The sequence below is a fragment of the Aythya marila genome (assembly GCF_965140915.1).
Source record: "Aythya marila genome assembly, chromosome: 14".
NCBI classification, from domain to species: domain Eukaryota; kingdom Metazoa; phylum Chordata; class Aves; order Anseriformes; family Anatidae; genus Aythya; species Aythya marila.
In genome coordinates this window covers 1,768,453-1,794,894 of record NC_139055.1, presented here as the reverse complement: position 1 = coordinate 1,794,894, position 26,442 = coordinate 1,768,453, and the positions used below count along the sequence as shown (strand labels likewise).

Below are 26,442 nucleotides of genomic sequence, written 5' to 3'. Positions count from 1 at the left end.
ACATGCTTAGTGTGCTTCTGGAATTGGTATTTGTTCAGAGGAAGAGGCGTTAAAATATTGTATTTTCTCAGTGTTTTACTAGCTCCAAAGATTTCTTCGTACACATGTGAGAAAGGTAAAAGACAAGCCCAGAAGGTGGTATCACTTCAGTGTGCATTCCCTTTTTATTTCTAGCAATTGCAAAGTAGGAGGTGAGTGGAAAGTGATACAGGTTGAAAGAAGGGAGTTTGGTTCTTCCCTTTACATGAACACAATTTTTTTAGGCTGGAAAAGATCAAAGAGTCTGAGACATTTGGTAAGGAATATGACAGCAGAAGACAAAACTCAATTAAAAATTAGCGGATAGGTCATAGTGCACACAGACTGCATCATTTTTGGCTGAGCTTTCTCACCTCCTTAGCTTTCACTACCCATTTTAACATGTACAGTAATTTCTCTCAAATGAATCCTGACACATGGATGATCTTTTACTCAGATTAGAGCTTTCTTCTACAGGAGAGTGCCATGCAGAACAAACCATGTACTATAGCACTGGTCTATGTGCAAGCAGATCAGAGAGATAGAATTCAGAATAAATTCTCCACAGAGGAGATTCTTCATCTCTTAGTGTGCAAGTAAAGAAAGAAGATTGCTATCTGCAATAAATTGTATAGCATTGAATATTTATAACATTTTGTCTTACGTGTGAGATCCAGGCAGGAAATAATTTAGTATTTTATATATTCTCTAATTCACTCATCTGTTCTCTCTGCCCAGAGACTGTTCATATACAGGGTAGAACACACCATGGTCTGTATTCTATTAGGTGCTGTACAGGAAGGTACGAAGACAGAAATTCTTTCCTGAAGAGCTTACAGTAGAGAAACAGTGAATGAAAGCTTACTAGAAAAACATCATTTTGTCCTTATGAAAAAAAAAAAAAAGTGTGTGTTTTTATATGGTTCTTATTTCAGATAATATATATCAAAATTTTCACAAAATGATAGTGATGTGAGAATAGACAGTTATCTGATCATTAGTTCAATCCACCATCTGAGAGATCATACCTGAAAACTTGCGAAGTTCTTCCAAAATTAGACGTTTTTATTTTAAAAAGTGCTTTTCTCCTGTTTAACTTGATTCCCAGGTTTAAGACAGAGCCAAGGCATTCTCTTTATAGAATAGCAGGTTATGTCTGTGCTGTTCTTAAAAGAGTGTCTTGAGAGTGGGTAGGAACACCATGTACTGCCTGATATATCAACCTACTATCTATATAACTGCCTCATTGGATTCTTGCAAACAGATGGTCTAGGTATGCTGGTGTCTCGCTGTGGCTGTAGTTTCATAACATATGGCGTCAGCTGGAATAGCTCATTCCCAGCTCCTATCCATCAGTCCTGGTCCCAGACAGCAGCACATCTTTCCCTGGTGTGCCAATACAGCTGCTAGTGAGGCTTTCCTGTGACTGTATCCCATAATCCCAGCAACACTGATTGTCAGTCTGCTTGCTGGAGCAAATTTGGGGTAGCCCTCAAATGGATCCTGCACCTGGGGGCAACAACCCCAGGCAGACCTACAGGCTCAGAGATGAGTAGTTAGAAAGCTGCCTGGCAGAGAAGAACCTGGGAGTGATTGTTGATAGTCAACTGAATATGAGCCAGCAGTGTGCTCAGGTGACCAAGAAAGCCAACAGCATCCTGGCTTGCATAAGAAACAGTGTGGCCAGCAGGTCTAGGGAAGTGATTGTCCCCCTGTACTCTGTTGAGGCTGCACCTCGAGTACTGTGTTCAGTTTTGGGCCCCTCGCTACAAGAAGGACATGGAGGTGCTCGAGTGAGTCCAGGGAAGGGCAACAAAGCTGATGAGGGGTCTGGAGAACAAGTCTTCTTTACTGAAAGGGTTGTTAGGCATTAGAATCAGCTGCCCAGTGAAGTGGTTGAGTCACCATCCTTGGAGGTCTTTAAAAGACGTTTAGATTTAGTGATACGGTTTAGTGGAGGACTTGTTAGTGTTAGGTCAGAGGTTGGACTAGATGATCTTGGAGATCTCTTCCAACCTAAATGATTCTGTGATTCTGAGTATCTACAACCAAACTGTAGTACGTGTGGAAGATTTTGCACTAAATGTACACAGATAATAATCTAAATTTCTATTCTGATAAGGACTTCATTTGATCTTTCCCTCTCTGTTTTCCTTGTATTTCACACATTTCCTTAAGCAGAAGAGTTAGTGTGAGTAGGCTGTACACACATTACTTTTTCTGGGAGGTGAGTAGGAGTATTACACAAAATACTTTTCTGTAATCTCTTACTTTTCAAAATGTATGAACACCTGCCTATGTGTTTTTTGGTCACACTTTATTAAGATGTAGATAAATTCTTTCTCCTATATTAACTAAATGAAAATTGGGAGCCAATGTGTTATGTGTTTTTAAGTATTTTTGAGAGCCTTTTTTCATGGGTTATTAATATTTATGCTGTATTAATGCAGCTGAACTGAGGTCTTTTTTTTTTTTTTTTTTTTCAAATATACCTATTACTAATTTTGAAAGTAGTTGATTTTGAGCCTCAATATTTTATCCCTAAAAACCAAATCCTATACACATATCAGTTTTTCCCAGGAACATCAAATTAGGTTTACCTTCTACTTAAGAATTAAATCATCTGAAACTGTCGGGGATAAGTACACATTGAAGCCTATATGTGAGATAATACCAAGTAATTCAGCACGCCTATTGGATGCTCTCAATTTACGTCTTTATGTATGAAAACATACATGCCTGTTTATTTAGCCTGCTGTTCTGTACTGGAGTACAGATTTACTAGTTTCCTAGTAAATCTGACTCAACCAATCAAACAACAGTTTAGCCAGGCAACACACAGAATCACAGAATTTCTAGGGTGGAAGAGACCTCAAGATCATCGAGTCCAACCTCTGACCTAACACTAACAGTCCCCACTAAACCATATCCCTAAGCTAACAGAAAACAACACTAACAAGTATTACTTTGTATTTTCACCAGCATATATCTATTACTTTTTTTTTTTCCCCAACTCTCACAAACATCTGTGTGCTGCCCTATACTTTAAATTCGTTTAATTTTCAGGAACCTTTCAGTGTCTACTTTCCCAAAAGACAGATCTCTAAGAAAACAGAGAAACCTCAGATCACTCACAAACTGCAGCTGCTACCATTTTAATTCAATGCTTATTAACTAAATAACTAAATATATATATATGTACTAGTTGTATGACTGTGTTTGAAGTTTTCATTCAGTCTGATGGTGGTCATTTACCTACTTCCAGACAGAACTGGGAAAGCAAGATGAAATATTTTGCTCAGCTAATCACCAGAACACAAATGAGGGATGTCAGTGGCAATCTTTATACAAGAAATTTCCCATCTTTCAATGTATAATTTGGAGTAATAAATAGGCATTTTAATTTCAGAGGATTATCCAATAATAAAAAATAAAAATAAAAAAGCAGAAGTTATTGAATGATTGTTTTTTTGGAATTTCTCTTCTTAAGAGTATAGTGGTATAGTATCTAGGCATAGCATTCTGTGTATGAGCTGAGATGTCTTCGGTGTGGCTCTTTCTCTGGGTTCTCAGCAGAATACTAGTCAAAAAGTCTGTGCTGGCCAAGCTATTCTCTCTCAACTAAATATGATGCCATTGGTTGGAAATATAAATCTGACTGCAGTTTTATAACTGTTGTTATCCATGCAGTCAGGAAAATAGTGGCTTTGTGTAAAGTTCATTCAGGAAAATAAACTATCTTGTAAAAGTTACTTTACTAGAAGTGTTTAAGACCTGTCCACATTTCTAGTTTCAACTAAACAACTGACTATTTTGTAGTGGTAAATGGAACTTGCTTTCTTTCTTGTGATAATTTTTCCACTTATTTTTCTTTCTTTCTTTTGTGAATGTCTTTAGTTTAACATGGTCAGTTAAAATACTGAAGTGTTTTCTTTTTTGTTTTAAGTTAATGAGGATGTTTTCAGCATTCGTCCTAACACAGTATCCAGTAGATATTAGTAATCAAACCAGGCTTTCCCTGTCAGTAGCAACCTACTTGTAATGGCGTCATTTATATGAAAAATTTAAAGTATTTTATCCATATTTTTACACATTTTTTATTATCTCTTAAGACCAGAGATCACAAAATCTTCATTCAGTCTTCTGAACCTCTGAATCCCCTGCAGTTATCTAGCAATTTGATTTTCAAATTCGTGCCATAAATAAGTGACACTAATTCGCTCATTAATCTTCTCCTATCATTCAGCAGCCAAGTTCTAGGAAACTCACTTCCCACTGATCAGTAGCTTTTAATATAAAAATGCAGGTTGGACTGTATGGATGTCACACTGTAAGTGTTAATTGCATTTTAAGATGATGATCTTTCTCAGCAAATTGGATCAGTGAGGTGCCAGCAAGGACCTGAACAATCATTCTCAGAAGAGTACTGATCCAAACCATAATGCATTTCATAATATGTTACATAGTAAATATAAGGTCTATTAAAACACATCATTAAAGTCACTGAAGATGGTAATTTCAGGGCACTTGAACACGGTCACAGTTAACAGGAATCATTGCACATAAAAGTTGACGACATTTTGGAATCGAGTTTTAAAAAACAACAACAAAAAAAGAGCTTTAACAGCTTTAAAAGGAGTAAATAAATTATTGCATATATCTTCCATCCTTCAAATTGAAAAGACAAGAGAAAACAAATGCCATAGAAATACGCCATCACTTACCATATCATGGTCTGAAACAGGCCCAAAACTGGTGACGAAGATGTCAGTCTTCACTTCAGTTACACGCTCTGATGAAGCAGGAAATTAGGACAGTGAGTGTCTATCAACCATCTTCATTAGGTCTAACCACTACAAATTCTCACAATAAATAGAAAAATTATTTGCCTTGATTAGCCATTCTAAAATTGGTCTACCATATAGCCCTGATAATTTATTGCTTTGAGATGTAATTTTACAGTCAATATTGTCAGCAACACTTCTTTATTACATTGTTTCCACAGAACTTTTTGAGACATGACTTATGATGCTGAAGTACAGCAGCCATAGTTCTGCTGTTGTATAAATCCTGTCACTCTGACTAATAAAGCTTCTTGTCTGACATTATAAACAGTGCTGAATATTTTACACAGTACTCAAAAAGTCTCATTGGGTACTCAGTGTTTCTGGGCAACCTGATTGCAGATCTCTAGTAATTAACCCTAGGCTTATGAATTATGTATTTAATATTGAGACAGGGGAACATAGAGGAAAGAGAGAGGTAATACATCATGAAGTATACAAACATAAAAAATATTTTATTGCCATGAAAAGCTCCATTATTCTTAACTAAAATAAAGAAAAAACAAGTTAAAAATTTACCAGGTAAATATAATTTAAACCTCTCTACATCTCTTTGACATTTGTATAAACATTCTATTTTGTAAGTTTTAGGTGATTTTTTTTTGGTGTAAGTTTAGGTGCTTTAAATTACATTGGAACTAATGTTAGATTTCCCTTAAACTACCAAATTTATTTTATAGGCCTCAGTGACAGATTAGCATGAATAATAATTCAGTAATCTATACTGTGTACATAACATAGATCATTTGTATATGCTATTTCACCAAGCTAGGCTTCTCTGTGATTTGTAGGATGCAAATTTGCTTAGTGGCACAATGACCTCAGCCACTTCAGAAGAACCTAACAATTACAGGTGCCACAAATGTTGAACATGAGACACCTTCCTTCCTCTACACACAGACTGCCAGTCACTTTTGAATGTATTGGCATTTTGAATGTATTGGCCACACATCAGAAAATATTTACCCAAGGTGGCACAGGGAGTAACAGCACCTGGAGGAATAAATGCAAACAGTGTTGAGTGGAGCTAACCCCATCAGCTCTCAGAAATTTCAGTGATGTAAGTCTGAATATTTACTGTAGTACCATACAAGCCAGTGTGTTTATTGTTGTTATTGGTTTGTTTTTGGTACAAATATCAGATGTGGAAAGAGTTACGCAGTTCTCAAGTAACTTTCAAATAAAAATAAATAATTTGAGAAATGTGTGATAATAAAAGTAATATTAAAGAAAAGATGCTAACAGAAAAGGACATTACAGAAAACAAGTCATGCAGTAGGCAAAAACACTCATAAAAGTAAGAAACATGTGGCTATAACATCTATATAATATTATTTAAATACTGTAAACTAAATTTTAAAAAATTAATACAACCCTCTGATTTGAAAATAATTTGGTCTGATTTTTTTTTTCATCAGTCAATAACAAAGATTAATAGAGTTCTGACACAAGAGAAGTGAAATAAAGAGTCATGTTTAGGAAGCTAGTGACAATATACATTTTTCTATATGACCCCAAAGTTCTAATGAGAATCAGTACTCTACAATGCACATAGGTTTTTCAATTACATTAAAAGAAGTCTGCAACTTCTGTTTAATCAGGTTTATATGAATTATTAATATGTATACAACAAAATATGTCCTTTATAGCAGCAATCCAGATGTAAAATTAGTTCTGATTCTACCTTCATTCTTGTAATAAACTGAATAACACTTGTTTTGTTTTAGCAAGTTGGTTCAAAAAATAGGTAGTAGCAAAAGAAATCTGTAGCACTCATTAGGAAAACTGAAGGATGAAATTATTAATGTATTATCTGTAACCATAGAAAGTAAGATACTACAGTGAGGTTGAGTTGACTAATTGTATTCTTTTGGTTCTCTGAATCCATGACTAAGTGTTAAAATTACAGTGAATATTGACAAAAATGTCTCATAGGTGAAATTTCCTCCTCTGCTGTCCAGTGAAATGAAGCCGTGACCCTATCATTTCTAACAACCTTTTCAACTGACTAAGAGAAGTTTAAATATTTTCCTGACATCTGCCTCTGGAATTAAGGAAGTTCACAGTGAACTTCCTTCTATTACAGGAAGAAGCATGTGGTTATCCAGAAGCTACTCGGCTTGGAAGAGTGTTCTTTCCTTCAGACCATCACTTTTACAAAGTTCAAGAGTTGAAGACTGTGACCTTGTATGAAACAGCTAGCTAGCAGAAAAGGAAGATGGAGATTTCATGATGTCCGGTAAGACATTGCTGAATAGATTTTTTAAGTTCCAGGTATTCTATCACCTCTTAAGTTTGAGAAACTAACATTATCATGAAATCTATTAGCCTTCTGGATATTGAAAAATGAAACTCAAATGACTCTTTAAAAGATCTTTCATTCCAACTTCCAGTCTCTCTATCTCCTTTCCACTGAGGCACTCCTGTGTTGTTAGGATATAACAGATGGTGAAAGATCTTCAGTCCCATTGCATTCATTCTTAATGGTACAACCATTGTACATGGCTGTACATTGTACATGGTTGTACCAATGGTACAACCAATGGTACAACCATTGTACATGGCTGTACATTGTACATGGTTGTACCAATGGTACAACCAACGGTACAACCACATCACAGCTCAAGCAAAATGGTGAGCCGCTACTTAATGTAATGCAACTATCTTATTTACCTCATACAAACAGAGAATACACTTAATCAGCAGTGAATCATGTGGTGGTATCCTGAATCTTAGTTTTAAGAGACATATGGTCATAGTACAGAGGTTAAAGCTTAAGGAAATCATTTGTTAAGGAAATGGTAATTATTCATTAAGGAAAAAAAATGGAAACTGTAGAATTCCACAGTAAGATGGAAAATGTCTGAGGAAATTGAAAAATTAGTGGTGCCTTTCAGTTCTATATAGCATTGAAGATAATTGACATATAAGTCATAAATAATGACAATAGAAAATGTAGACTCTGAAATCACAATAGACTGTTATTTTCATATCAGTTAGATTTTTGCAGACCATGCTCCTCCAAAAATCAGTTAGATTTTTGCAGACCATCCTCCTCCAAAAATCAGTTAGATTTTTGCAGACCAGTCCTCCTCAAGTCCAAATAAAACCACTGAGAAGATGACTAGATAATTTACTTTTTCTTTGGTATGTACCTCATTTTCAAAAGCTGTGAAAAAATGTGTATGAGCACACAGAAAAGGATTAGCCCTTCCAAACATATGTAGAAGTTTCAAAATTTGTGTTTACTGTTTTACTAATTAGATGATTCAACTGTGCTTTGTTAAAAGCTACAAAAGTTGAGTCACTCCTGCACAGAACATACGTTTAGTCATACAGTTGGGATATATTTAGAATCAAGGTTAACCATGTTCAGTTTGCAGCTTGATTACCATGGCAAAGTTGAAACTCTGCTTCAAATGCTCAGAATGCATTGAGATTTTTTTCAGGCCCTTCAAATCCTGAGCTATATTCAATACCATCGCAATGTCCCCGAGAACTGGGGAAAATTCTAAGCCATTGAACAAAACCAGCTTAGGCCAGGAGCAGATCTTACTGCTGAGGATAAATCCATCGGTTGTGAAGACACATTAACCATGTCTCTTGACTGTACCGTCTATCTCATGAACGAGAAATAGAATATAGGGATAGAAAGTGTAAGGATTTCAGTTAAAAAAAAAAAAAAAAAAAAGAAAAAAAAAGTAAATTAATAACTTACTAGCTTTACAGTATGTTTAATGATGTACACTATAAGGCAACCATAGCGTCCAAGTGGTTACTAATCAGCACAATAACAATTGAGTTCAAGACCTAGACACTGGAACACAACCTCAGGCAATAAACTAGTTTATACCAGTGGAAAATGATTTTGATCCACATACGGCTATGAAAGCATCAGTCAGAGTGAACTGTTGAAATGTCACTGTTTGCAAGTACTGTGTTTTTCTAAGGATTCTAGACTAATGTAAACTCTCAAAACTATTAAGTGAAAACAATAAGTGTTTTGATTTAAACTCCCAGGGAGCTTATTATTTCTAGAATTGTGATAGGATTACAAATTGAGAACAAAATGAGAAGATTTATTTTAACAGCATGAAATAAGCCCATTAATCATAGGAAACTATACATTAACTATTCCCCTTTCTCACCTGCTGGAATTTGAGCACAACATTTATTAAAATTACTCACTTTGATAGTTTAAATTAATTCCATTTTTTCTATTAATGCACCTGCTCCCTCTGCACATCTTGTTTAAGCACGTGCTGTAATTGTTAAAATGGTGAAGAGTCTTCCTGTGGTTTTGACTGAAAGGGGTTTAGATGCCTGTTTAGCAGATGCCATTCCTACTAAGAAAAAAACACACTAGTTGTGTTGCTGTTTTGGTTGAACCACAGCAAAAACACTAAGAAGAATTTTATGCTGCTGCTTTTACAGAAGCAGAGACCAAAAAGGGAGAAGAGTGAGCTGCCATAGTCCATGCCACTATGAAGCGATGACTGAGAACTGTGCAGTGTCATGCTAGTTATCCCCACAGCAATTAACAGCTCAAAGCTGCTCCTATCTTCCCCACCTCCTTACTGTTGTATCAAAGTAATTTTCCTTGGATCTTCTTATGGATTTTTACTGTTCTCTTTACATCAGTGCGGTGCCTATGGTGTGGAAAAAAGACCAAAATAAGCCCCTTAAACTTTTACAGAATTACATGTAATATCTAGTGCTTCTTCACCAGATTATGAGTAAGGGCCCAGTAAAAGTCTCTTTTTATTTAGAGTAGAAACGTTTGGGTATAACTAAATTTTTATTGCACATGCAAACCAAAACCATATTTTCACTAAACTCTAAGTTAGTTCAGATGTGAGTTCAAATTCAACAATTTCTGTTGAGACCGCAATCATCAAAAGGTAAGTTTATTATACATTAATATATAATGTTCTGATAAAACTGAATTTTAAAACCTAATTAACATAATAGTGTCAGGTTTACTCCCCATCATTTTAAATATGAGCACTCTATGGAAGTAATTAATTGCCTAAGAGAGACCAACTTTCCACCTAGGGACAGTCACACCCAGTTTTGATATACATCACAGTGGAGAGATCAACAAATTGCTCTTACTGATAACACCAAAAAAATATAATTCCGTTCAATACTAAAGTAATATTTATAATCTATTTGGTGTGACCTAATGGCAATTCAACCAAACTATAAAAGCAAATTTCAGTTAGAAAGATTTACTCTGATCTGCCTAATCAAACCCACTCTAGTTCTTCTTAGTTTTGTATTAAACAGTTTTTTCCACTGCAAATTTTGTAATTTTGTAAAAATCTGTATCTAAACTCGATTTCATGTTACTGAATCTCAAGCACTATGTGCAAAGAATCTCCTTTGTGCAAGCCCTCTCTGCCTTGTGGCATTCCAAACCTGTCTCACTGGCATCCCAGGGCTCGTATGTATGTATGTATGTAGAGCTTAGGGATATGGTTTAGTGGGGACTGTTAGTGTTAGGTCGGAGGTTGGACTCGATGATCTTGAGGTCTCTTCCAACCCAGAAATTCTGTGATTCTGTATGTATTCCCCACATGAAGACAATCCAGAACAAAAGTCAATGGAATATTCATTTATCCACAAAACTTACTTTTTTCCAGCATTTCTTGTTGCTTTCTATTTCTTTTAAACTCCCACTGTAGATATAGTGGTTTACCAAGAGAGGTCACCAAACATTAACTTCACTTTTCCTCTTTATTTGACTCCTTTCCACTACTATCTGATCCTTTATTTTCTTCAGGACTGTGTGTTTGAAAAGAGGACAGCATCTTGTCACTCCTAGTTCTACGACCTAAATAGTTCACTGAAAATTATATTACCCAAGTGACCTTACAGTTTATTTATACTTTAATGTCTAACATGATTTCCTTTTTTTCATTTTCAATATGTTACTCTATAAAATTCATCCTCCTTGCTTTTTGTAAATGATTATCCTCTCGTAGAGTAAATAGGTGTCCTCTAATGTGATTCAGAATGTTTTTAGATTAATTTTAAAAGTTCTGTTTTCCAAGCACAAGTAACTGTAAATGTAGTTATTTGTCCGTGTTTATGGATGGATGCAACAGATGCTATTTCCTAGCGATGCCTGACTAAGTGACTGTGCCCACGTATGGAGGTTGTTAGCGTCTAAATAACATAATTTATATCAATAATTATTGATAACAGGTGTAAATGTGTCAATGCATAACAAAGTACTGTGTGTGTTTCCTTTAAAGTAAAATCAGATTAAATTTAGCCACAATGTCATTTTTTCAAATTAGCATATTCAATTATATTTAATAATTTTTCCCCATGAGTTACATGCTTCATTTTTTAACTATTCTTTATAATGAGAAGTAACTCTTTGTTTAATGGCAAAATGCTCAGACCTGTTCACTTTATTTCAGGTATTGACTTATTAGATAATCTGGCAAATACTAACATTGATTACCTTACTCTTTATGGACCATAGGTGTTTTTTCATTTTCCTTTTTGAAGTGATACCTCAAAAGATGTTAAAAAAGAAAAAGGATGATTTAAAAGTAATACAGCACTGACTCCACACTTGGTGAAAGAGTGGTTCAAAATTTAACTCTTCTAGATTTTTCATTATCTTAACACCTCACCTTTTAACCTGTCTTACCAATGAATATACTGTATAGCTCTGATAATGTATCTTTATAATGAGATCTCACCAGGAGCTTGTTACAGATTTCATGCTGCCACTACGATCTGCTCCACCACGATATTTCCACATAACAATGAAACTATTCACGCCACTCAGTAACAGGAAGTTTGTGAACTTGGGAGAGAGAAATATCATGGGGTTTTATTTCAAAAAGGAGGAAATCACTCTTGCAAGCAAGTAGAGCAAAATGAAGATCAAAGCCCTTTCACAATTCATTACAATTTTTTTGGGTAAACAAACCTTTATTTGTCACTGAATTCTTCATGTATACAAATAAGAAAGGGAAAACAGACTGAAGAAACTATCATATACCTTTTCCTCTGTAGATGAAAAAAAGAGAAACTGGTTCTCTTTTCTGCTTCTGTTCAAGCACATAATTTGATTTTCTATGGGTGTATATATTTGCAGTATTATAGTACGTAAGGAGAGGTCTTACAGGGATAAGCACAAAGCTTATTGCAATCTGGCCCTTTCTGTAGGAGAAAGTAGCTATACCTTGCATTGTTTTGCTTCATCTACTGATTCTCAGAATGCACAGGGAATAGAGAATGGATAATTTTGGATAATTAGAAGACTGCTATAGTATAATCAAGAGTAAAAAGATTTACACTGTGCCTAACTGTAAAATTCATTAACATAATATGTATATATCACAGAATCACACAGAATCACAGAATTTCTAGGTTGGAAGAGACCTCAAGATCATCGAGTCCAACCTCTGACCTAACACTAACAGTCCCCACTAAACCATATCACTAAGCTCTACATCTAAACGTCTTTTGAAGACTTCCAGGGATGGTGACTCCACCACTTCCCTGGGCAGCCTGTTCCAATGCCTCACAACCCTTTCAGTAAAGAAGTTCTTCCTAACATCTAACCTAAAACTCCCCTGGCGCAACTTAAGCCCATTCCCCCTCGTCCTGTCACCAGGCACATGGGAGAACAGACCAACCCCCACCTCGCTACAGCCTCCCTTGAGGTACCCATAGAGAGCGATAAGGTCGCCCCTGAGCCTCCTCTTCTCCAGGCTGAACAAGCCCAGCTCCCTCAGCCGCTCCTCGTAGGACTTGTTCTCCAGGCCCCTCACCAGCTTCATTGCCCTTCTCTGCACCCGCTCAAGCACCTCCATGTCCTTCTTGTAGTGAGGGGCCCAAAACTGAACACAGTACTTGAGGTGCAGCCTCACCAGAGCCGAGTACAGGGGGATGATCACCTCCCTAGCCCTGCTGGTCACACTGTTCCTGATACAAGCCAGGATGCCGTTGGCCTTCTTGGCCACCTGAGCACACTGCTGGCTCATATTCAGCTGACTATCCACCATCACTCCCAGGTCCTTCTCTGCCAGGCAGCTCTCCAACCATTCCTCTCCCAGCCTGTAGCTCTGCTTGGGGTTATTGCGCCCCAGGTGCAGGACCCGGCACTTGGCCTTGTTGAACTTCATGCAGTTGACCTCAGCCCATCAGTGCAGCCTATCCAGATCCTCCTGCAGAGCTTTCCTACCCTCGAGCAGATTGACACACGCACCTAACTTGGTGTCATCTGCGAACTTACTGAGGGTGCACTCAATGCCCTCGTCCAGATCATCGATGAAGATATTAAAGAGGACCGGCCCCAGTACCAAGCCCTGGGGGACGCCTCTAGTGACTGGCCTCCAACTGGACTTGACTCCATTCACCACGACTCTTTGGGCCCGGCTATCCAGCCAGTTTCTAACCCAACGAAACGTGCGCCAGTCCAAGCCGAGAGCAGCCAGTTTCTTGAGGAGAATGCTGTGGGAGACGGTGTCAAAAGCCTTGCTGAAGTCAAGGTAGACCACATCCACAGCCTTTCCCTCGTCCACCCAGCGTGTCACTTTGTCATAGAAGGAGATCAGGTTCGTCAAGCAGGACCTGCCTTTCATAAACCCATGCTGACTGGGCCTGATCGCCTGCTTGCCCTGCAAGTGCTGCGTGATGACTCTCAGGAGGATCTGCTCCATGAGCTTCCCTGGTACTGAGGTCAAACTGACAGGCCTGTAGTTTCCCGGGTCTGCCCTCCGGCCCTTTTTTTAGATGGGCGTCACATTTGCTAGCTGCCAGTCAACTGGGACCTCCCCTGATAGCCAGGACTGCTGATAAATGATGGACAGTGGCTTGGCCAGCTCCTCTGCTAGTTCTCTCAGTACCCTTGGGTGGATCCCATCCGGCCCCATCGACTTGTGCACATCTAAGTGCCGTAGCAGGTCACCAACCAGTTCTTCGTGGATAGTGAGCGCCACATCCTGCTCCCCATCCCCTTCCACCAGCTCAGGGTACTGAGTATCCAGAGAACAACCGGTATTGCCGCTAAAGACTGAGGCAAAGAAGGCATTGAGCACCTCCGCCTTTTCCTCATCTCTTGTAACTAAGTTTCCCCCTGCATCCAGTAAAGGATGGAGATTCTCCTTAGTCCTCCTTTTTGTGTTGATGTATTTATAGAAACGTTTTTTGTTATCTTTAACGGCAGTAGCCAGATTGAGCTCCAGATGAGCTTTGGCCTTCCTAATTTTGTCCCTGCACAGCCTCGCTACATCCTTAAAGTCCTCCCTAGTGGCCTGCCCACTTTTCCAAAGATTATAAACCCTCTTTTTTCTCCTAAGATCAAGCCACAATTCTCTGTTGAGCCAGGCTGGTCTTCTTCCCTGCCAGCTCGTCTTTGGGCACGTGGGGACAGACCGTTCCTGAGCCATTAAGATTTCCCTCTTGAAGAGCGCCCAGCCTTCCTGGACCCCTCTGCCCTTCAGAACCGCCTCCCAAGGGACTCCACCAACTAGTGTCCTGAGCAGCTCAAAGTCAGCCCTCCGAAAGTCCAATACAGCGGTTTTACTGGTCCCCTTCCTGGCCTCACCAAGAATAGTGAACTCCACCATTTCGTGGTCACTCTGCCCAAGACAGTTCCCGACAATCACATCCTCCACCAGTCCTTCTCTGTTTGTGAAGAGAAGGTCTAGCGGGGCACCACCCCTGGTAGGTTCACTAACCAGCTGCGTCAGGAAGCTATCTTCCACGCTCTCCAGAAACCTCCTAGACTGCTTTCTCAGGGCTGTGTTGTGCTTCCAGGATATGTCAGGGTCTATATGAGGGTCTCTGGCTTCTTAATTTCTCTCAGAGCTGCATCATAACTGATACAGAATGAATGAGTCTTAGGCCTAATTCTATAAATCTAAAAATGTTCTTGTATTAGTAAATAAAAACAGTAAATAAAAATCCTGGTCTGGATTAAATATTTAATAAGAAGCCATCGGTGACACTGCTGAGAGCAAAAAGGAAACCGCTATTACATATTCACATATATATAATTCACATATATTTAAAACTTGCAGCAAGCTATAACAGAAGGTTGTTGAACTTCCACCTCTAAAAAACCTGCCAAACGGATACATTGATTTAGACTTCTTGCTGGATATTTCTATATATGGAACATTTCAGCATATATTCCCCCATCATATAAAGTCTCTAAATCAAATATATCAAAATTGCATCATCTTGAGGTTCTTAGCTCATAGAAACCATTCCAATTATGCCTTTCCTCCACTTTGTATCCCCTGTGCTCTGCTCATTTTTGCTTTTAACTTCTAATGATGCAAAAGGCTATTAAAGTTTGTGAAGAAATTCATTTCCTCCTATAGAAGCAGTTACATAATATAGTCTCTAAGTAAGGAATGAATTTTAACTGGACTGAGTGATCCTTTCATGACGTATTCAGACCTTTTCTTCTAATACACCCTTGAAGTTTGACTTCATAAAACATATTTGTAAACACCCATACCTAAGTGTCTACACTGAAGTGCTGAATTCTCTAAATTGCAATCCAGAGAATGAGAGAAGAATGAGAGAAATTCCTTTCCCTGCATCTCCTTTTGTTTGCTTTTCTAGTAGCTATAACACAAATCATCATAACAGCTACAAAACTCATAGAAGCAATCATTGTGTTCTCAGATTTTTCTTGTAGACATGTACCAGACTTTAAACAGTTTACAGAGTTTTATTTATTTATTGCCTTCTGTGCTATGCTTATTTACTGTGATATAGTAGCTTACTGAATTCTACTGTTGCATTAATCAAAGATTAAGGAGCATTTATTTTTACACTAATCTGAAGGATTTCAAGCAAACAGGCAAAAGTACTGGTAGATAAAAAGTTATATGTATTTTATGTATTATCTGAAATTGCACACAAAAAGAATGCAGACCAACCCATTTTTAAGTGTGTTTCTTACTGGACACTTTATAAACAGATTTTTATCTCTAGCCATTCCTTGAAGTCAATGAAATCAAACTATAGAAGAAGTTGTCTCACAATTCAAGAAATATTGCATGATGGTAGTCATGAGTCACAGAATAAGCTTACTTGTAATTATCTTTCTTTTCATCTGCAGGAGATGATATCAAAATTCTTAATGCAATGCCCTGTTATTCTTATAATGCAATTCTCCTGAAAACTAGTATATGAAATCAGTTGAACTATACTTTGTGGATTGGGTGGGTTGCTTTGTTTTGTTTTACTTGGACAATCCAAAAGAAAAAAAAAAAAAAAAAAAGTGATATGTGAAAAAAAGAAATAAAGCTGTCCTTTCCATGCACTGGAAAGAACATATTTTTAAAATAACAGACATTTAAAATATCCAACTTTATGAATAACGTCTTTTTAAGACCCGGTTTTGGACTGATATTACTGAAGAACATGTCAGAGTCAATTGGAATGTAGAGATGCTGATAAAGAGTAGACTTTGTAACAACATTTTTATAAAGATGTAATTGCTATGTGGTTTTATACCTTTTTATGGATTCAGCTCCAAGAGCAGAAGAAAGACATTTTACCAACCTGTGAAGACAAAATGTTAAAGAAACAAATTCTGACATACCCCCCAAAAACTTACAAACTTCTCTGAGACATTTATGTGACTAAGGTTGATTGATGTTTTCTCTTTGAAAAACAAGTCCTCTTATGAAGACAGTGAGTAGGATTTTTGCATATTTAGAGGTGCTGTTTTGGCCTAATTCATAAACTTTTCTCATTTGTCAGATCACATCTTTTATTCTTCGTACATTTGAAAGTTTAGTAAGTATTCAGAGGTCTTCTTGAATTGTGAACCATTTTCTTCTTTTTGAGTGCATAAATGGGCGAAAACAGTATGTAGAAGACAGAATGGCACTTGTGAAAAAAATGGATTTGAATATCAGCATTATTTTATGTATATATAAGTTGAATGAAAGTAAGTATATCTTAGAAAAATAACATTATTTTAACTGTTTTTTCTTAAGCATGTAACCTTTAAAATTTTAACACACCTCCCAGTCCTGGTCTCAGGCGGTTATCATAACCATCCAGCAGACGGTCCAATATTCTGGTAAACACTGTGGTGTTGTCTTTAAGTTCATCTTGTGATGAGGTTTGCCCATAGCTGAAGTACAGAACAGTTAAAATTGAAAAACAGTAATCAACCAATAAACTTACAAAACAATAATTCCAAAACGTGTTTAATCTTACTACTACTGACTTATGGTCACAAAATCTCCTCCATAAAACTACAATATAGAGCTTTATAGGGTCTTTTCACTTAAACATTTTCTTTTTAATTGTATATTTTTAGTAAAATCTTACAAAACTAGTACCTTTCCATAAACGGTGAGCAAATATAACTTAAATTGCTTAATGTTTATTTCATTATTAATTAATGTTTTTAATATTACAACATGTTCTTCAGTAAAAGGCTCATTTACAGCAAAAGTGTTTAATTCAATACAGTCATAAAGGGTTTGCATAAGAAAGATACAGTAGTTTAGAACACTGATATTTAAGTACTGAAAATAAATGCTAAAACAAAAATAAAACCCCACAAAGATATCCTTACAAGTAAAGCATTTGAGTGTATACTTTCATAGAACAATATATAATTTTGCCTTATTTCCCATTTTTCTCTAGTGATTTCATTCAGAAGAATGTCTCCAACTTTTCCTTACAAATGTGTAATGGAATCATCTGTTGATATGGAAATTTATCATGTCTATAAAGCTTCACTTACAGATCCCTAATGTACATCTCTAACTCAGATAAAGGTCCTGAAATTTTCATTGAATGAGGATAGAATTAAGCTCTTTGAACTCTGCTACCAAAATCTTACTTCCATCAGTAGAAATCAGAATGAAGTCCTTGGGCTTGCTGGTTTCTGTCTGCTGCAAATGGCATAAGAATCAAACTTTTTTTGTAAATCTGAAACCTTCACCAAACACCCTGTCATGGATAATTCCCTTAATCATTGCTTACAGTTGTCTTAAAGCCAAACCCAGTACTATTTTTTCATTCAATGCTGGGAAGACTTCCATTATCAACACGAGTACTCATCACAACTGAAATACAAAGTGCTGCCTTCCAAAACAGCACTTTCTCACACTTGCTGCTGAACTGGATCAACATTTCAATACCAAAAGCTTCTGTTAGGATCAGTTCTAGCCACACAATTGATTCTTTAGGCAGCCTGTTATCCATACAGCTCTGGTGCTACATGGGTCTCAGTGCTCTGCCAGTCACTCCTGCTTTCACCAGCGAAGACCACCTTGCAAAGCATATTACTGATATTCAAAATAATATGTTTCTGTCAAAATACCTGCAACATTATTTTATGTAAACCACATCAGTCAGGTATCCTTGTGTATCTCGTGTGTATCAAATCATCTTACTTGTATCAAATCCAGAAAGAAGGAGGAAAGGTACACTGATACTGTGAATATAGATATTCTGGAAATGCCTCCAAGCTATGTTGGAGTTCAGATTTCAATAAATAATGCTACAGATTTGGACAAATTTTAAAACTGACACTCAGAGTATGTGACTGTTGAGAACAATTTTCAGGGTGTTTTAATGCATACACATCATTGTTCCTAACGAAGAAGACAAAATCTCTAACAGTTTAAAAAAAATAAAAATACTATGAATTCCTTCTAGCCATATATCATATAATTTCACTTGATAAAAATTAAGTTGGTCTATACTTATTTTTTATACCCATAGTTGCATTTTAAGTCACAGATGTTATTTTTTAATTTTTCCTATATGTTACCAAATAACAAGTTCTCCTGCTGGCTCCATTGAGCAGTATCTTTCAAAGGATCTTTTCTCATACATCTTATGTAGAATTGCAACAGAGGACTTTTCACAGGATTAAATTCTATATTACCACTCACCACCAGTAAACAAGCTGCTGCACGTACATATCTCAAGGATAGCAGAAGGTCATCAGGATAAAGGTGGCAAAAGGATATAATAACACTTCAGAAATTCTAGGGGTAAATAAATGTGTATATTTGCAGGAGCGGCATCAGAAAGATGGTTTAGTGACAGCGCAACATGAAAGGATGCAATACAATACACCGCTTCCATTCTGGCTGACACATTTGTCAGTACCCTTACCTGTTCCTTTCACCATTTTTTCAGAGGCAAAAAGCACCATTAGGTCTGCTTTTAACTGACATATGGTCACAACAGGAAGAATCTGAACATTTGTATACCTATAAAGTATACTGTAATTCCACAGAGATTGTAATTTTTCAGTCAAAATAGTCATGTTAAAATATTCTTAATGCCATTTTGTTTGTTTTTTTTTTTTTGTGTGCTTGTTTTGTGTTTTGTTGTTGTTTTTTTAATTTATTTTTCATGAAAAGAATGAATGATACGGAAAGACTGTTCTGCATCACAGACACTTTATCTAATTTGATGATTTTTTTCTTAAAGAATTAACAGTGATCCAGAAGAAAAGGCAAGCAAAGTTACTATGACAAAATGACTTTAAAACAGATAAACTTAATGTAAATTATGTACATCTTGAGGAAAATGTGACTGTATATGATTGTGTTCATATTAAACCACAGTGTAATAAAACACTGTGCACTAACTCCATCTACAGGTCATTATAATAGTGACACACCATAGAATTTTTAAATACTAGTCAAATGCATTTAAATTCTCACATTAAGAATAGACTTGCATACATTACAAATACAATAGATATATGCCTACACATATATAGGTACAGATACAGCTAAACACAGTTTCACAAAATTCTCTAGGTAGGCCAAATGAAATACTTCGTGAATACTTCAAATCTCACCTTTCTTAATATATTACCAGGATAAATTTATTTCTTATAAATGTTATCTTTATTCCAGATGACAATTGTTGCATTCATCACCTGCTTTTATTCTTTTTTTTCCTCTCCCCAAGAGAAAACACTTGTGCTGATGAACCTTTGCCCCTTTGCCCACACCTTTATATTTAAATACTTCAGGGTAGCCGGAAGAAGAGTTTATCTAGAGCCACTAGTGTATAAGAAGACACTATGAACATCAAGGCAAATACATCCTTTAGGTATCACTACTGACAATACAAAACTGCTAATACTTTTTGGTCATTACGTATCATTATTGGTGGGACTTTAATATTTTTAAAATCCAGAAATATATTTGTGAGTCTTCTCGAATCCCTTTACTGAATTCTGAATTGAATAGAGTACTTCAAGTATACTCCAAACTGCTTTGTAGTCTTTAGTTAATCTATTAGTTGTTAGGTAAGCTGTCATACAATTACAAATGATAGTCACTTTTAGATTGTGACTTCAACATGTATTTCATAGAGATTCAGTACAGCATTGTCTTTCAAATGCATCAACTGTTTGGGTGTTTGAGTTTGCAAATGTTTCCTTATTCAAACAGTCCCCTTCCCCAGGAAGGTTTGCTTTGGCTTTGCAAGAACAGGTACTAAATCAGGTCACAATCCTGACCCAACCAAAAAATAAAAGTTTTTCCTTGCTTGTAGGGATAATAAAGTTAATAAGTAGCACTTTAATTAAAAAAAAAAAAAAAAAAAAAAAAAAAAAACAGCTAAATTACTTTTTTTTCCTCTAAAGAAACTTTTATTTCTGAGCAGTCATTCTGTAAGAGTATAAAGAATTGCCTAGGTGTTTTAAAGGTAGTTTAATTTGTTTCAGATAGCTTTTGCTTTTTTTCATTCACAATATTGAAAAAATAAAAAAAAAAGGAAATAAAAAAAAAAGAAAAAAAAGATGTTACGCAAACAAATTGCAGTTTTCTTTCAATCTTCTCTTAGATTTAGCTGGGATTTGAACAGGGATTAACTTTCCCCAATACACTGAGTAGTAGTACAGCCCTTGAAATATTTGCTTTATGCTTCTATATTATTTAATAGCAAGGTTCCTAAAATATGTAGGTGCGTTAAAAAGTATCTCCTCACCTTCTTTCAGTCAGTGCATTTAGGAGGAGGCTCCAGGCCCAGAGGCAGTCACAAAGCACCAGGATTCTCTTCATGGCGGACTCTGAAACTGGAAGAAAAATAATCATCAATGACTCCTGCATTAAAACAGGTACAGTGGAAAAAGAACATCCAGTTTACGCAACTTTTACAAAATAATTTGATGTCAGACAATGACCTCACAATATTCTATTTCATGTCATTCAGTATAAAGGAGCATGGCCACGGCTGTTTTGTTTACCTTCTGCTTTTGGACATGGAAGCCTTGGGTGGGATTTATTTTGTGGTAAGGAGGCATTCTTGTCAGCATTATTCTTGAACTTAAAAACAATTACGAATTAAAGCTGCTGTCCACAAAGTCTGTGAGAGTTCTTATTCAGTTTCTTCCTGTATTGCAAAAGTGACAAGGCAGCTCCCTAATGTTTCCAGAGAATGAGTGTAATTGTTTCTTGTTTGACTTGAAGCAGCCTGAGTCCTTCCACAAAGGTATCAGCATGTGGCTGTGTGACTGAGGAGAGCGGTGCTTCCATCTCAGCCCCCGCTTCACTTTGGTGTGATGGAAGCGACTTTCTTTCTACCACTCCCCCTTCCCTAAAATATTTGTGTCAGAGAAGGAGTTACAAACACCAGATTCTGACTGTAATCTACTGCTAGGTATGCACACTAACATTTTTGTCAGGCTAAAGGACTCAGTTCATAAAGAAACCATGTGCTTACACACCGTCTCCTAAGTCTCTACCAGTCTCTGATGGCTGCAAGGAAGTGTTTTTGCATTAGCAGCCTTTTCCTCTTCTCCAAACGTTTCCTGTCCTCTCCCCAGAGTGAGTTACTCTCAGCTTACCTTTGAGTAGAAAGTAATAAAACCCAGAACGTTTCTTTTGCTTTCCAACAAATCATAAAATACAAAGTTAGCTGGTATTTGTAGGTTTGGTGTTCCAGATTCAACTGATTCCCCAGGAGATGCTGCAGGTCTCTTTACATATCTCTTTACATATCTATACTGTGTGCAGGAATCCAGTCGATTTTTAACATTCATTACATTAAATAAACAAAATCTGAAGCCTGTAATTTCCCCACGATAGTGGAGTTTTCCAAGTGCCTGAGAATATGAAGCACTGTTCATGGAAATGTTTTGTATCTTTAAATAAAGCTACCCCAATTCACTGCACGCTCTCAGAGACATTTTAAATCAATAAAATATCATTACAAAGCTGCCTGTAAGCAGTGAGATATAATTAATACGTTTAAAGACAAATGATCATCAGATAAGCATCGAGTGGGGATAAGCTAACCTAACTGGGTGGGAAGGAGCTGAATGTGGCATGAAAGCAGGAATAATGATTTTCAGGGATGAGACTGCATCTGAACTTGTGCTGCGATCAGCCCCTTACAGAGAGAGGCAACATCTGTGGCTTCAAAATTTGCTTTCTCCGAGTCCTGCCAACTTCTGCCTTTGCAAAAGCCTTCTTGGGATAAGGAATGGAAAGTGAATTATTTTGAACTATCTTGATCTGTTGAGCTCTGCATGCGCTCCCCTCCAAGCCCCCCAACACCAGCCCCTGCTTCAATGAACCCATAAAGGTACTGAAAACCCAGGACAAGGAAAAGTTTCTTGCAGCTGGAAAAAAAACAAACGTTAAAGACTTGCACGGAGCGTCAGACAGCAGCAGCCCCTGCCCCCGGCCTCCCCCAGCCCGCACCGCCTGTGCAACCAGCGCTGGTTTTCCCCTTGAAAATGGGAGAAAGCCACGCGTCTGGGAGAATTCCAGCAGCGCTCACTGGAAGGAAGAAAAGAAAAGAAAAGAAAAAAAAAAAAAAAAAAAAAAAAAAGGAAAAAGAAAATGAAATTAAAAAAAAAAAAAAAAAAAAAGAAAAAAAGAAAAAAAAAATAGGTATTTTGATGCATTGTGACCCCCGGTGAGAGATTTTCACAGTTCTGAGGTGCAAATCGCGACTTGTTTTCCTCCCGGCATTTCAACTTTGTATTTCCCCCTCACCCTGAGCAAGCCACCCCTCCCACCGCCTCCCTCGAGAGAGAGAGAGAGGAGAAAAAAAAAAAAAGGGCAAAAAAAAAAAAGCCCCCAACCCCATAAACCTTTTCCAAGGGGAGCGGTGCAAATCCGTCCGCGCTCAAAGGTGAAGAACCCCAAATACATTTAACCACCCATCGATCGCTGCGGCTTTTCCAGCCGGAGGGAGGGAGGAAGGGGGGGGGGGGGAGAGGCAATAAAGCAAACGCCAGCGGCCGCCTGTACCTGCGGAGAGCGGGCGGAGGAGCCGCGCCTGGCCGCGGAGCCCGCAGCAGCAGCAGCCGGGGCGCGCTCGGGGGTGCGCTCGAGTGCAGCCGCCCTTGCCAAGAGCCCCGCGGGTCTGCTGCCCGGTTGTGCCGGGGGTCCCCGCCCGCCCGCGGAGGCTGCGCGGCTCCGGCCCCGCCGCTCACTCCGCCTCGGCCGCGCGGCTCCGGCCCCGCCGCTCACTCCGCCTCGGCCATTGCCGGCGTCGCCGCTGCTCCGCTCCTCCGGGCTTTTAGAAGCCAAATCTCCCTTGCCGGTATTCCGGCCGCCGCTCTCTACAACAAAAGCTTTCTCTTTAGCAAGACAGTAGTAATACGTCCCAGGGTAAACCGGATGTGAAATAGGCTGTGACTTCATGCCAGAGAGATTTTATTTTAGAAAGGAAGGTGGTACCAAACTCTCGTCTAGAGACCAATCCGCCCATTTTTTATATGCAGCACAATTTAACTTTCAGTGCTCTCGCCCTAATCCCTTTCTCTCTGGCTGCAGCCTCAAATCCTTCTCCAATCTGCAGCATTATTGTTATTGGAGGGGGTAGCTGCACGGCTGCGCGGGGGGGGGGGAGGGGGGAGAGAGGGGGACGACTGGACTGGGAACCTTTTGACACCTACAGTTTACAAAACACTCTATTTTAAGAGCCGTGCATTACAAAAATACAAGCGGCTCGCGTTAGCGTTCAACCTTTGATCAAGCATTGAATCGCGGCACAAAGATGAATGAAGGCTAGCTGGAAATGTAGGAGATGCAGCACTACGCGTGTGCGCCTATAGACCGCATACACCTACCGAGCCGGGCCGGTAGCCTATGCATGTAGCCAGATGGGGCCAGGGATGCTTTGCAATCCTAATTAACCATAGGTAACCTGCGTTTGGGGCCAGACCCCGAGGAAACCGGTTTAGGGACCTGCTTCCCCCCACACACACCTCCCGGCGCTGTCCCACGCCCTTTGCCGGTGGGCGCCGCGTTTACGGGGAGGGCCCCAAAGCCGTGCCCTGCGTGTCCGTCCCGACCTCCCCCCCCCGACCCCCGGTGTCCCCCGGGGACGCCCCCCGCAGCCCCTCGGGGCGCTGCAGCCGGGACAGCTTCCCCAGCTCTCGCTTCTGCCCGGGCCACGCGTGGGCTCGCAGGAGCAGGGCCGGGCTGGGACACCCCCCCCCCCCCTCCCGGCCTCCGGGAGCAAAGCGGGAGCGCTGGGAGGGCGCCGCTACTCGTGCAGAGAAGCGACGAGAAAGTTGGGTGCAGCCGCCCCACGAGCGCGCCGCGCAGCTGCTCACCTGCGGGCACCGGTGCTCGGGCTCTAGGCACCTCTCATCGCTCCCAGCCTTCTGCTGAAGTGGCAGGCGCTGCGAAGTGCCGGGAGCGCGGCATGGTCAGCTGCCTCAGCTCTGCTCGGAGTAAAGATAATACCAGCTCCTCGCTATCTGTTACTTATAAGGCGCTGCCAGCATCCATGGGGGGAGAAAAATCCTCGTATTATATGCACCTACTGGATCTCAAATACTGCTTACTTTCCCTCTTCCCCTCCTATTGCCATCACCAATCCAGTTTCTGCTCCTTCCTATGATGCTGCCCCAAGGGATGCAAAATCCACATATTTTGCCAGAGATAACTTGAGTTAGTATCCTGTGTCACACTTAACCTATCTATTGCAAGCTTTACCCAGGTTTTTAAATCAAATATTGCACAGTCTACACATACTCACAGAACACATGATTTGTTTGTTTTTGTAACAGCATCAGAAGGATTTGATTTAATCCTACAAACCATAGCTAAGGCTGGCAATAACTTCCAAGGTGGCAGTCATTTTGGATGAATGCCTGACTTATAACAGGCTAAACACTGCAATGATTTCCCTAAGCACTAGGAAAGCAGGTTTTTTTGTTTGTTTGTTTTGTTTTTAATCAAAGTCCCTTAGTTTACCAAGTCCTGACAGTTCTTATCATCAGCATAGCCACAGGTTATTTTAAAGAGATCTGCAATGGACTTTTTACTTTGTTTCCTGGCATCTGCAATGTAGTTCATGTTAGTTTGCTTCAAGGTTGTTAGCAGTGCACAGAAAAGTAGGGAACAGGAAAACCTAGTGACTTCCCAAGGGAATTTTAAATGAGTTTTCAAATAATGAACATGCAGACTGTCTCTTAGTGGCTAAAGGTATTTTCCAAATATGCAATGTTTTCACGTTCTTTGCTAATATATTTACTATGCTTTTATTCTTAACGTGAAATGTCAGAGTTTTGCTTAAGCAACAAGTAGGCTGAGATCCTTTCCTGGGTTTACAAAAACAGTACAAGGTTTTTTTGTTAAAGTACATGGAAGTTGTGTATTGTAAAACAGCTCAGATTCCTTGCCCTATCACTAGAGAGGTAATTAAGTTATCTACAATGACCTTGTGTGTGTATACACACAGAATCTCTTTTAGTCTCGACAAGTAGTGTGTTTGCAAAAATAAATACATTTTCAACATAGCTCCAGTATTTCACTTTCCCCTTATTTCGTATGAACAAATAAATTTTATGTATATTTGCTGCATTTATATGTCTGTAAACAGAGAGACAGACAGACAGATAGAGTAAAAAATGAATGATTCAATGGCAGAGGTTCATGCACCTCTGTGCCATAAAGAGCAAATGGGTAGCTGGAATAGCTTCAGAGCCAAAGAGACATAACCTCGCATCCCACATTTTCCCCTCTTGAATTATTTTAATTGGTATATAAACAATGGCAACTGTTTTTATTTTAGAAAAGTGTCAAGGGTTACACAGGATGGTCTTTGCCTCCACAGACATGAGTGCTGCATACCAAAGGATGACATGTTTTTCTGAGTTCTCCCTGGGTGAAAATATTGACCTAAAATTGGAAGTGGTTCATTCTGTCTCTAATTCTCATCTGCTCAGAAAGTAGGACAAAACTATTTTTCCTCCATGGCTGAGATTCCTGTCCATCAGTGCTCACATGTAACCCAGATTTTCTCTTTTCTTTTCAAGGGTTGTTATCACAGTTATCATGTCATTCCATAGTAAATGCTAAAAATATTTGGATGTAATCAAACAAACAGGCTGTTTTGTGATGGACCGTGGTAACAAAATAACTGACTTTTAAGGGAAAAATCACAGAAGAAAATGTCTAGTCTTTTAAAGACAAATATAATTTGTTGTTAGCAACAGGAATGCTCTTTCAAAGAACAAGTGCTAAGGGAAAGACACATCGCATGATGCTTATTTTCTTTCCCTGTCCTACCCAAACACAACTAAGGGTAATGCATTTATCAAGTCCAAGACTGTTAGGGATTCACT

The 26,442-nt window shown here is 38.6% G+C and overlaps 1 protein-coding gene across 3 annotated transcripts in view; it reads right to left on the bottom strand.

The window, feature by feature from the left end:
* The window catches only part of GABRA1 (gamma-aminobutyric acid type A receptor subunit alpha1), a 44,379-nt gene extending 21,000 nt beyond the window's left edge, over nucleotides 1-23,379 (bottom strand). For 2 of the 3 annotated variants that reach the window (XM_082771268.1, XM_082771270.1), the window contains exons 1-4: nucleotides 23,111-23,379; nucleotides 20,838-20,925; nucleotides 16,883-16,995; nucleotides 4,743-4,810 (exon numbers count right to left, since the gene is read on the bottom strand). In XM_082771268.1, coding sequence (XP_082627394.1) covers nucleotides 4,743-4,810; nucleotides 16,883-16,995; nucleotides 20,838-20,911 — 255 coding nt within the window. In that variant the 5' untranslated portion in view covers nucleotides 20,912-20,925; nucleotides 23,111-23,379. Of the gene's footprint in view, nucleotides 1-4,742; nucleotides 4,811-9,432; nucleotides 9,514-16,882; nucleotides 16,996-20,837; nucleotides 20,926-23,110 lie in introns of those variants that run through there. The other variant, XM_082771269.1, reaches the window with a different exon arrangement.
* Nucleotides 23,380-26,442: the final 3,063 nt, after the last annotated feature.